At 41.1% G+C, this 13,275-nt stretch overlaps 1 protein-coding gene across 2 annotated transcripts; it reads right to left on the bottom strand.

Annotated features, from left to right (window-relative positions):
* Positions 1 to 352: 352 nt before the first annotated feature.
* Positions 353 to 3,872, bottom strand: RPS27L (ribosomal protein S27 like). Of its 2 annotated transcripts, none has more exons than XM_054564540.1 (4): positions 3,756 to 3,872; positions 2,770 to 2,878; positions 2,058 to 2,168; positions 353 to 555 (listed from the first exon to the last, which is right to left on the bottom strand). In XM_054564540.1, the coding sequence occupies exons 1-4, from the start codon at positions 3,759 to 3,761 to the stop codon at positions 527 to 529; spliced, it is 255 nt and encodes an 84-aa protein (XP_054420515.1). In that variant the 5' UTR covers positions 3,762 to 3,872; the 3' UTR covers positions 353 to 526. The 2 variants fall into 2 exon arrangements, with proteins under 2 accessions (XP_054420515.1, XP_054420522.1); XM_054564547.1 differs by lacking the exon at positions 3,756 to 3,872 and adding an exon at positions 3,468 to 3,585.
* Positions 3,873 to 13,275: the final 9,403 nt, after the last annotated feature.

Here is a 13,275-nt window from a genome sequence, read left to right as displayed (position 1 = left end):
TATCAGGGCCACATAAATGCAAGGCATTACACTGTGATTGTTACTATATTAAATATGTACTTCTAAAATGTGTTTCCAGAGTTACAATAGCAAAACTATAAAGGACTTCTATATATATAAAGGACTTCTATTACTATAAAGTAATAAAGGACTTCTTTCCACTTGTAATTGTTTAGCCCCATTCATAGCAATTTGGAAAAGGACTGAAAATTAAATATTTAGGGTTTCTACTCCTGAAATGAAGCACAAAGGAATCAGAATACCTTTTTTAAAAAATTTAAACCCAACTCACAAAGTATATATTAATGCATAACATGCACACATACTTAGAAAAAAAAAGAAAAGGGGGGAATTTTCCCATAATCAAAACTTTATCTTTATTGAAAAGCTGACACCAAAATAGGAAATAATTGTTGTATACTTACAAAATTAAATGTAATTACATTATCTTGGTAGATTAACTAGAATTACTGAACTGATAAGGCTTTCTGTGATATAACACAAATTCAGGAAGCTGTGTGGATCTTTAGTGTTGCTTTCTTCTAAATGAACACCCTGCAATGGAATTATAAAAGCATATTAAACACAAGTCTATTCTATCTTTGGTATACATATATTTTTTATTTTATTTATTTTATTTATTTTTTTAGAGAGAGGAGAAGGTGGTGAGAAAGAGGGAGAGAAACATCAGTTGGTTGCCTCTCACACACCCCCAACTGTGGACCTGGCCCACAACTCAAGCAGGTGCCCTGACCAGGAATCTAACCAGCAACCTTTCAGTTAGCAGGCCAGAATTCAGCCCACTGAGCCCCACCAGCCAGGGCTCTTTGGTCTAGTTTTAATGGAAAAAAGTACTTAAGTAAAAAACTTACATTTTAGGAATATTACATTAATATTCATATGTAGGTTATTTATCCTTTTATACCAGAAATTTGCTATAATAAATTGTTTATATTTGAATTTACTCTGATATGATTATAACTGTCACTCTTGTTTCTCAAATGCTGTAACAGAGTCTATTTAAGACCATGAGCCTGAATTCATCAGTTAAAACTTAATGCTGGCATAATATAAAGGTTTTGGAAATAGTCCAAGTATGCTGACTTCATATTTATATCTTACCAGGTCATAGCAAATGGATCCTGATTTTGTTGAAAATCCCCTTAGAACTCCTCCAGTGAGAACAACATGGAATTCACAGCTCCCCAAAATATCACAAGCAAATTTCAAATACCATATGGAATTCTAAATCTATAAGCTGTACTATGGAAAACTTTACGTGTAACTATTATTTTTACTTACTGTATAAAAGTGAAAGAGGGGTTAAAATTATATAGAATTTTTAAAATTTGTATTTAATTCTTTTAGAGAGAGGGAGGGAGAAAGAGAGAGAGAGAAACATCGATGTGAGAGGGAAACATCAATCGATTGCCTCTCATACCCACCCCTAACTGGGCAGAACTGTAACCCAGGCATGTGCTCTGACCAGAAATCAAGCCAGCAGAGCCAACAACCTCTGCGAAACAACACCCAGCCAACTGAGCCACACCAGTCAAGGCAAAATTAGATTTTTATATTAAGCATTAAGTAGTTACTCATAGATATTAAAAAAAATAGCATTTAAATTTATATATTTTCTGTTACTTTGTTACCAATGATGAAAACTGTCTTAAGTCTTATGATACATATGAAACAAAATATTTACAAGAGAAATTTTTAGATCCTATGTTTAAAAAAAAAAATCCATGTCCTATTGTATATAGTTACTCTTTTGCTCCATTCTGATTTAATATTCCAAGTTAGGCAAAATATCTGACTAAATACAACAGAATGCCAAACTAAGAAAAATAATATTCAAAGGATTTCTTTGCAAGGTCAAGAGTGTAAACTTTTCCAATTAAACAGGACACTCTTTAATGAAAGCATGCATGATAAAAGACAAAATTATTTTGGTAATTATGAACTTAAGATTTCTTTTAAACTTGTTTTTGGTAAAGACAGAGATATTTACAATAATAAAATTTTATCACTGGGTTAGAAAATGACAAATGACATACCTTCTGTGAGTCTAGCCTTTCCTCCTGTCGGCTGGCACAGCACTGTTGAGCAACCCACACAAAGAACCACTGTCTGAGCGTGGCTGAAAACCGTGGTGATCTTGTAGCAACCTAAAAAAAGGGCCATGTTAAAAATGAGAAGCAGAAAATACGGCACTTGTTCTACATATTTCTAGTGAATACCTTGTAAAGGATTGAGTACTTAAGTGCTGTGCAATAGCAAGCCACGTATGTAACTTGAACTTTTCTAGCAGCCACAAAATTGTTAAATATTATTTCAACAGGTGATCAGTAATGTGGGGGGAGGTGTGCTACATCTTCAAAATCTGGTGTATATTTTACACTTAAAAAGAGTGTTTATTTCCATTTTAACTAGCCACATTTCAAGGGTTCAGTAGCTACATATGTAGCTAACGGCCACCATATGGAACAGAACAGCTTCACACTAAAGAATCAACATACTTTTCATTGCATCATGAAAAAGAAAACATCATCGTATCAGCTTAAAGACTTAGTAAACCAGAAGTCATATTCCCTTTGGAGCCCCATCTTTACCCTCCTCCCCGCAAATGTTACTACAGTGGTTTGAATACGTTTTCCATGAAAAGGTCCAAATCTGTTATCCCACTTCCACTCAAAAGAGGGTCCTAAAAATACACACACCACACTATAGAAATTTTCATTGGGAAAGAAATTAAATTGGACATTTTACCTGGACATTTTACATCCATAAAATAAGAATTTGGACTTTGAACTAGTCGTTTCTTTTTATGTTTTTTCTTCTCCTCTTCCAAGGATGGATGTAGTAAATCTCTAGCCAACTGAATAAAAAAAGCGTATTATTACTACTAAAGTGAAACCACGATGCTGGCAGATTTAACCATGCGTGAAATACACATGCAAAAATAAGTCATACTCAATAGAGGCAACATTTCAGGTGTGATTTTTTAAAGCTTAACTTTCATCAATACTTTTTGTAATGCCTGTGTTCTCCCGGTCCCTATAAACGGGCTTCCTGACGATCAGGAAACATATGGTACGGTGGACCCTGTTCTTCTTTACTCAACTGAGTAACAGTCCTCAATAAAAACAAAACTGGTTCTAAGTAACGTCACCCCCACCCTGGGCCCGCCGAGAGTAGAAATCGCTGAGAGAGACCGGAGAAGGCCCACGCCGGGGTGAGTTCTGCCCCCCTCCCCCACCCCCGGGTTCCACAGCTGATCTGACAGGAGCTCGGAGAGGCTGAGGAGTAACCGTCCTTCACGGTTAACGTGCAAGGCATCCGCGAAGTCAGTTTTAAAAAGTAAACAAGCAGAAAACCGCTTTCGAGAGAAGGCAGAGGGGACGAAAACCACGAAATTCACGGAGAGCCAAAAAGATTTTAAAGATCACAGCCTCGTGGGTGCCCACCAGAAACCCAGATGGATAAGTTCCTCGGGAAGCTGTCCCTTCTTAGCCCCCGAAGCAGCTGGCAGCTGAGGGCGGCTCCAGATTTCCATGCGCTTGCAGGGCCGGACAAGTCCCGCTGCCTGGGCAAGTCCCAACAAGTCGGCCACGCACGAAAGAGCTGCGCGATCCTAGCCGCATCGCCAGGTTCCCCAGGGAGTCCTAGGAGCCCGCGGAGCCGTCGGGCTAACCCGCCCCCGGCCCGTCGACTCATTGGGAAGCCCGAAACACGCCTGAAAGTAAACAACTCACAGGCATGTTGATCCTCTCGCAAGGCCAGACGTCAAGATCTCTGAAGCGACACCCGTGGCAAGGAGCACGCGATCGGGCGCCTGGTATCAACTTCCGGGATAGAGGAGGCTGGGAGAGGAGAGGCGGGGCGGCGGGGCCGGCTGGCTGCCCGCTCTAGCCGCTCCTCTCGGTGGTGGGCGTGGGGCTCCGGCCAGGGCCACAGGTCCCCGGGTGGAGGGAGGCTCTGAGGGTCGTGCCAATTTGAGTGCCCGGGCTCCGCAGACTCCGCCAACCTAACGAGCTCCAGTAGTGGGGCTGCCGGCCGTTGGGCTCCGCACTGGACCAGCGATGCCCGGGGCCAGGCTCAGGCCACGCTGTGTGCCCGGTCGGGAAGCTGCCTCGTGCGTAGGCCGCGGACAGGGAGTGCCGGCGGCATCGCGGAACCCCGCGGGCCAACCCGGGCGGCCACGCGGGGCCGCTTGTCACGGTTCGGCCGCAAAGCCCGTCTGCTCTCCTTTCGCTGGGCCACTATCCTCTGTTCTTTTGTGTATTAAGAACAATATTATTAATTAAAACTATTAACACGTGCCAGGGAAATTATAGAAGAGGCCCCTATACTTGTGCACCCAGGCTTCTAAGCCACTGCGAAAGTTCTTTGTAGGATGAGGCTGCGCCTTGGGTTTGCTTTGCCGTAACAAAGTTTTTAAGAAGCACAGATTCGCTGCCACACTCAGTTCGCTGTGAGGCTCCTTCCTGTCCTCTGGGGAGTATGCGAGCGTTCCAGAGTGGACAACTCGGGCCTGAAGAAAACGGTGTGTCACGGCTATGAAATATTTTTGGTGAGGCCAAGCGTGAGGAACAAGTGTGAAGGAATGTAATCGAAAGCTAAGAAACCAGGGAGACGCTTGACCAGTGAATTGTTCTAAATAGACCTATTTAATCGCCTATTTCTCTCTTTGCAAAAATAATATAAAATACTGTGTACAATATATAAAATACACATTTTTGGAAAATTCAGAAAAATAGAAAATTAAAATCACCGTGCAGAAATAAACATTTTAAACACTTTGACCTATGCCCTCTCACACTTTTATTCACTTACATATAGATTTGTTTTGGGCTTTGTTTTACATAATTGGTATCACCTTGTCCATATTTCCTGTTTAAGCTTCATTTTTCCCTCAACTCAGTATATAAAGAAGATTGCTCCATGTTACTACATATTTGTCTAATTATGACTTTTAATGGGCACATAGAGTATTCATCAAATGAATATATAGCCTCCTTTCATCCATATGCTAAATTGGAATGAGGATTGGGTTTTTAAATATTTAATTTTTTAAATATTAATAAATATTAAATATTTTCAGGTGAATAAGTATAAGGACTAATAGAATTGTGTAGGCAGAATAATGGCTCCCAAAGACTTTAGTGTCCTGATCCCCAGGACCTGCAGTTACCCGGTGAGTTGAATTAAGGTTGCTAATCAGCTGAGAAACCAGGAAAAAATATCCTGGGTTTTCTGGGTAGGCCCAATGTAATCACATGGGTTCTTAAAAGTAGAAGAGGAAGACAGAAAAAAAAAATCAAAGAAAAAGGTGTGCTGATGAAAAAGCCAGCTGTGTTACCGGCTTTGAAGATGGAAGAATGGGGCCATGAGTCAAGGAATGTGTTCAGCCCCAGAAGCTGGGAAAGGCCAAGAAATGGATTCTCCCCTAGGCCCTCCAGAAAGGACACATTCCTGCCAGCGCCTCAACTTTAAGGGTGAGACCTGGGTCAAACGGCACTGGAGAATGGTAAAATAAGAAAGTCGTGTTGTTCAAAGCCACAAACTTAATGGTAATTCATTACAGCAACGATAGAAAACTAACACAATAATGAAGACCCAGGTACCCACCACCCAACTCTGTCAATCTTTAAGTCAATACTTCTGACCCCAATTTTTCACTATTAAAATAATACTGGAGTAAACGTTCTTGGAGATAACTATTTGTGCATGTACTTGATTATTTCCTTAAGATAAATTTCTAGAGGAGGAATTGCTAAGTTAAAAAGTTACGCACACTTTCAGACTTATATAATATAAACTACCAAATTACCCTCCAAAAAAGTCAAACCAATTTACATTCCAGATGGAAATGTTTGAAAATGCCCCCTTTTTGCATCCTTGACAATATGGGATATTATGCTTTTCCCTATCTCAGTCAATCCAGAAAAACGATATGGTATTTTGTCATATTTCACTGTTGTATTAATTAATTAATACTTTCCATATGCTTATTGCTCATTAGCATTTTTCTGTTGGGACCGTCATCTATTTCATTCTTATATGTTCTTCTATAGTAAGGATATTAACCAGATATTTTCCCAACTTGTTTTCTATTAATTTTATCCTATTAATTTTAGTTTTTGATGATTTAAAAATAATACTGTAAATTTTAATTGTATAGATGTACATATATACTGTATAATGCAGGCATACCTTGTTTTATTACATCTTGCTTTACCGTGCATCACGTGTCACATGTTTTAACGGAGTGCAAGACCCTCCACCAGCAAAAGGGTGACATCTCTCCTTAGTGTGATACTTGCTTTATTCCAGTGGTCTGGAACCAAACGCGCAATATTTCCAAAGGATGCCTGTATATTTTAAACCTATTGGGTTTTTGTTGTTGTTGTTGTTGTTGTTGTTTTTTTAGACAGGCCTTGGCCACCTTAGGAATAGCTAAATATTTGCCTATACTTTCTTCTAATTCTTTCGTTGTGATAATTATTCTTTGACTTCTTAATTAATCTGTAATTTTTTTGGCACTTGATGTATAGTAGGTATCAGAACAGCCTCTAATGATCAGGCCTAATTATTACTTCAGTTTCCTAACCAATGTCCAGTACAGTGTCAAACCCTCCAACTTCTGAGAAACTGGGGTAGCATGAGAAATAAAACTATCAAGGGCAAGAAGACCTGAGCTCTAGTTATAACTATGCCTCCCTTTCCAGAGCTCAGTTTCTCCTAAAATATCCCCTGGGTTTTTGCACAGATGGTACATAAAGAAACATGAAGACAGATGCAGGGACCCAGAGTCCCTTTGCCTTGGTAGACTCTTCTTGGGGATCCTGCAGGAGGACCTCCCACCTGGCTTCCCAAAGAACCATGAAATGCCCGTTGGAGCTCTGTTTACTGCCTGAGAACTCTCCAGCTGTTCAATCTAGCTAGGTTCTGAGAAGGTGCTGCTGAACTCTCCCAGTCAGCACCTGACTCCCCTTCTCCTCAGAAGTGTGCAGCCACCTCCTCTCCCTTCCCCCTTTACCAACCTCAGACACTAGGAAAACTCATAGGTGGTCAGGGGTAAGCCAGGAACCCAACGCATTCTAAATTTCAAGCCGGCCAAGACTGGTTCTAAATAGGTCAGATCCCACTTTCCTCTGGATTAGAGTTTCTCAGGCTTGTGCTCTTCTTTTCCTAGAAAGATGGTCAGAGATTTAGTTTAGTTTTGTTTTTTAAGAAATTTGGGGTGTCTGGTGGGGCCATAAGTAACTTTTCACACTGCTGCCTTTCTAAACACTTTTTCTGAGAAGCTCAGAGAAATCTGTGTCATTAGCAGACTTTATCAAGGCTGCATTCTTTTTTCTCTTCCTTCTATTGTCCACCTGTTGGCAAGTTTCAAAGCACATATGACTTATTCTCAATACATTCCTGAAATCAGCAGCAACCACTGGAAAGTCCACCTCTTCTCTACGCACCAGTTCTTCAACAAGGTCAAAACCATTGTTCTAAAAGCTCTGTTGTAGGAGTTCAGACCAACCTGTCATTCCTGAAGATGTTTGACGCTCAGGTAAGCTCCCCTCCATAAGGGGTAAGAGTCACAGGTGCAGACCATGCTGTCGTTTTCTTTGTTGTCCGCATCAACTTAATTTCTGACTGAGGCTGAGCCCTTATTGTGCAGGTGTTATAGACTGAATGTTTGTGTCCCCCCAAATTCTCAAATTGAATCCTAACCTCCAATATGATCATATTAGAAAGCGGGGCCTTTGGAAGGTGTTTAGGTTATGGGGGTGGAGCCTCGTGAATGGGATGAGTGCCCTTATTAATGAGGCCTCAGAGAGCTCCCTTCTGCCATCTAAGCACACAGTGAGAAGACTGCCATGTATGCACAAGGAAGTCAACTCTCTCCAGACACTAAATCTGCTGATGCCCTTGATCTTGGACTTCCCAGACTCCAGAACTGTGAGAAATGAGTATCTGTTGTTTAAACCACTCAATCTGTGCCCAGGAGGCTGCCTTTGATAGGCTACAGCAGCTGGGTTCTCTTGCCCTCTGATTTCTAGTTGGGTTAGGCCAATGGGAGGCATCAGTAGGCAATCACAGGGTAGGAGAAGAGCAGTGTTGGGGTATTTATTCCCATGGATTTATCCTTGGTGGCCATTTTCTTCCAAGTGGCTGTGTTTCTCTAAGGGTAACAGTTGCTTCAGGTGTCCCTTTCCCATAGCTCTCATGTGATTACAATCACCACTTCCTCCTCTTTTGTCCCTTCTGCTTGAGAGGGTACCTCACAGTCTTTTGCTGGTTTCTGTTAACCCTGCCTCAACCTTGTAAATAGTCCCTACAGGATGCTAACTTCGGTTGCCCATTTTGAATGGGTTATCTGTGATCTGCCAGAACCCAGACATGGGAATCCCCTGCCAGGATGTGCTCCTTTTTAGCCTGGAAGGATCTGTGGATTGGGTCCATCTGTTCCTCAGTCATCAGTCCAACCAGGTCAGCCTAAGAATGTCCATTGTCCCTGTCTGTGGAACCCTTCGGGTTTAACAGGTCATGGCTTGAGGTGGGTATAGGAACCTTAAGAGAGACTGCCCAGAGTCCCAGCCATGCAGATCTTTGCCATTCTGTGGACCAGCAACATTGGGAAAACCTAGGAACTTTTTGGAAATGCAAACCTCCAGGCCCCACCCCAGACATTCTGAGTCAGAATCTGCCTAAGTCTCCAGGGAAGAAAGTGAGCTACTTAGAAGCCAAGTGCTCTCTCAAGCTCCATTGTCTTCTAAAAGCTAGTGAAGATGTTTTATGAATATGCTGGCATTGCAAAAATGTATGCAAATGTAATCTCTCCCTTTTCTGAAATCCCGCGGCATTTATTACCTACATTAATCATTGCTTAATAACCATTTCTGTCTTAGGCAGTTTTTTGTTTTATACTCTTATACTATACTGTAATTTCATCTCATTTTGTTTATGTATCTATGTCTTCTCTTTCCTAAAAGTCCACAGCCTTCTTAAGATCATGATTTGGTCTCATCTCCCCACATGCCTATTACAGTGCATAATAAGTGCAGGAATGTGTCCACTGTGTGCCATATTCAATGTAACTAACTTAATGGTCATTCTTTGAGGACAAACTATTGCACCTCTAGTTTATCTATAGCCCTTCCCCTCTTGTTGTAACTCTACTAGGTTCTTTGTGATGCATGCCTTTGACTGTTCCTCTGCCTCAGCTTGGTGTGATGAAAATACCAAAAGACCACTTAATTCTGGCTAGCCTCAGTTAACTTATTTCTAAAATTGGGAAAATAATTCTAAGTCATTTTAGGGTTGGTAAGCTTTTATAGTGAGCGCTTCCCTTGGAAAGTGTGTACAGGCAAAATAACTGAAATCATTCTGTTTTACCATTAGATAAAAGCTGATTAAAAGGCTAATGATCCAAAGGGTTCAAGTATTAAGAATGGCATTTTATTTATTCACATTAGAAAACTTATTCAACTATGGAATGTCTACTATATACAAAGTAATAGGTAATATAAACCCTGTTTCCTAGGAGTACAGAAACTTTTTAACTCTAATAGTCACTTAGTCTCTTTAAGTTGATTCTCCATCTATAAAATGAAAATATTTATACTTATTTCATAAGGTTAAATGAATACAAAGATAATGCTTTCAAGTGCATAGCATACTGTAAGTGCTCAGTAAATGCTCAATTGTAATTGCTAGAGCTTGTTGATGACGCAGAAATCAGTTGGCTCTGGGGATCTCGGCTGATGGTGATTTCCTTCATAATGACATGTAAAGTGCAATATTTTTACAATAGCTCTGCCTTAAGGAAGATGATAAAAATATTCCATCTGCAGAAAGTGTTTGCAAGAGTCTTACCTTTGGTCAAAAACTGAGAGATTGTTCTTGCAAAATCCAAAAGGTGGCACAAGAAGCCACTTGTTATGTAGGACAAGTACTGGCCAGTAGAGAGCTTTATCTTCCTGTTTCCAGAGGACCTTTGTCCCAGAAATGCCTTTCTAGTCTGTTACATGATCACTCCTTAAGTAGCTGTGCAGACCATGGTTATTATGGGTTTTCCTAAAGAAAAAAGAGATGTGGAGAAGATAGTGGAGAGTGGACTCTAGCCTTCCACAAATATTTTCCCCTAAATATCCCCCTCATCTGGAATGAGTTAACTATATTAAACTGCTCAAATCTCAAATTGCCATTATGTAAAAGTAAATACCATTGGCTCTAAATATATATTTTTATAGAGACATAGAGTCCAAATATCTATAGAAGGCCTGTCTTCATTACTAACCGTGCCAGCCTGGTAGTCATTGGGTAGCATGGACCAAAGCAACAGAGCACTAGGAAACGAGCTGGGGAGAAAGCTGTGCTACCTATCTGTAGTGTTCGCTAATTTCCCTAAGTGTTGCTGCCATGGCCTGTGTCAAGTACTAAGATCAATTCATGTTCCAAGGTGGGGAAGAGATGACCACAATCTCCTGCTCAGGTAATGCCACAGTCTTATTTTAGGACTGTTTCCACTATCATCAGAATTACTCATAAAATATCCATATTAACAGTTTGGGGCTTCCTTCTCTCTTTTCTCAGATCAAAAAGCAAAGAGTGGGAATGAAATATGAGGGAAAGAATGACTAGTATACAAACCCTAAATGGATACCTTGAATAAAGAAGAGTTGACCTACTGGGTCATTATGCCCACCTGCGCATAACATATACTAGAGTAAGAGTTCTATAAGGCATTGCTGTCTGACTTGCAGATAAAGGGGTTTATATTAAATACAGAATTTTAGGCTAGGAAGAAACAATCCATTCCAATTTTAGACAGGTGTAATTGTTCCTTTTTTTCTTTTGTTAATTTTTTTATCATTATTATTTTTTAAGTCCTCACCCATGAATGTGTTTATTGCTTTTTTAGAAGAGAGGAGAAGGGAGACAGAGAGAAAAACATTAATGTGAGGCTGAAACAGCCATCAGTTGCCTCAACCCACAACGTGGGTATGTGCCCTCCTGACCAGGAATCAAATCTGCACCCTTTTGGTATATGGGATGCTCCAACCAAGAGACCCACCCAGCCAGCGCTCTAATTTTTCCATATACCCTGTCAAAATCTGCTTGTTTGTTTTTGTTTTTTATTGTCACTTGAAGACATGCTTATTGATTTTAGAGAGAGGGAAGGGAGAAAGAGAGGGAGAGAAACATCAATGTAGGAGAGAAACATTCAGTTACCTCTTGCATACACCCTGACCTGGAATCAGATTCACAACCTTTCAGTTTACAGGACAATGCTCCAACTGAGCCACACTGGCCAGGGCAAAATCTCCTTGTTTTTTTTTAACTTAAATTTACATTGAGTTCTCGCCCAGGAAGGGAACATAAAAAACACATTCATTTATTTTCCAACTGACACCCCCAGGGCTAATTGAGGATGGCTTTACTTCTTTAGAAGGAATATCACAGTCTTTGCACTTTCTCATCACCCTTTCCTGTTTCTCTGGACATGCTCCAATTTGTCCATATTCCTGTTAAAATAGGCCCCATGAATTAACACATTGCCAGCTCAGAATAACGTGGAAACATTACTTGTTTTATTCTGTTAATCATATATGTAGCAATACAGCCCAATATCACATAAGCTTTTGGGCAATTCAATGGCATCACATGATTGATTTACATCACTTATAGCTGATTAAAATCCTTAGTCTTTTTAACTGTTATTAAACCTAATATCCCTTATGCTATAATTGCATTTTAAGGCATCTAAGTCTAGTGCCTATACTAAAAACCTTTTAATTATGCCCTTTAAAACAGTGGGTTGACTAATATGTGAATTATATCCCAATAAATCTATTGAAATATATAAATGGAAAAGAGAAAGACAGGTGTTATCTTATTAAATACTAAATTTTGTATTTTATTAAATAACTACTAAATTTTGCTAGACATTATCTCATATACTCCTTGCAACAATCCTTTTGAGTTCTAGAGGAATTAAACTTGTGCGAGTAAAGGAGCAAAGATTTGAACTAGTTCTGCTTAGAATGCCCATGTTCATCTCATGCTCATTCCATAACACGGCACTGTCTCCCTGTCATCCTGCTGTGTGCTGGGCTTTGTAATTGGTGACCAGTCGAAGGCAATGGACAGAGTTCTGCCAGGCAGACAGAGCTGCAGGGCCATGTGGATCTTTAGAGTAGTAGCAGGTGATATGGTGACTTAGAGAGATTCAGGGTTAGAAAGATCTGGAAGGTAGCAAAAGGCAGATGTCCCGTACGTGGAGCAAATGTGACTATTGGCAGTGGTGAAGTGGAGGTGGTAGAATGGTGGGAGATGTTTGAAGAGAAAAACAGTGTAAGGGACCCAGACTGGCAGTGTGGGTCAGATAGGACAAGAGACAGCTAGCAAGCTTTCAGCTTGGTCTGCATTTCAGGTATGTTACTTGGGAGAATTAGATGTAAGCAAATTAGAGTCCTGATTTTGAAGAGACTGGGGTCTTGGTCAGGTTATGGAGGCAGGGGCTGAAGTCTGAGCAATCTAGGATTCAGGTCCTGCAAGCGGGAATCAAAGCTGAGACTCTGTCAGGACGAAGGCAGAAGCCCAGAAGCCAGAACCAGGGTATTTGCACAGAGCAGGACAAGTAACTCTGAATCTGTTCTATTCAATTTTATCATCAGCAAAAATTACTTGTGTGCATGCCTGATTTTGGCAGGCCAGTGTGAGACTGGACCACCCAGGTGGTCCTCATTAGGCAGACCCTGCCTGTGTAACCAGAATCCCTGGCTTAGCCTCTCTCAGTGCCAGCTCATTCACTTAGCCAAGGCTCCTTGGGTTTCACGTAACAGATACATCCAAAGCTTGCCTGAGCTAAAATGGAGAGTGCACTGGGCCCGGGCCAGGGCAGGAAGGGTAGTTGGGCTTCTCGGGGGTCAGAACAAAGGCCTGAGAGGCCACTGGGAATGGAGATGGCTATTCTTTTGCCACCTCCCTTTTTCTCTCAGGGGTGACCTGGTTTCGCATCTCTACTTCTCCCTGACACTGTTTCAGTCTCCTTTGTCTACATCCCAGTTTTTTCTGCCTCCCAGAGCACATAGTGAAAATGACCATGCCTGTTCCCCGTTATATGCTGTCCTAATTCCAGGGCCAGTAGCGACTGACCAGAAGGCCTGTGTCCCAATTCCAGATGCCCTGGAAAAGAATCTGGTTATCTCAGCTTGGGTCAGGAGTGTCTGCTCTCATCATCTCTGGGCACTCGGGGTGATAGCATCTTCT

The sequence above is a fragment of the Pteronotus mesoamericanus genome, unplaced genomic scaffold (genome assembly GCF_021234165.1).
Source record: "Pteronotus mesoamericanus isolate MK-2021 breed Mesoamerican mustached bat unplaced genomic scaffold, CSHL_Meso_final contig_164, whole genome shotgun sequence".
NCBI classification, from domain to species: domain Eukaryota; kingdom Metazoa; phylum Chordata; class Mammalia; order Chiroptera; family Mormoopidae; genus Pteronotus; species Pteronotus mesoamericanus.
Note: the sequence above shows the minus strand (reverse complement) of the source record. Positions and strands in the feature narration are given on the sequence as shown.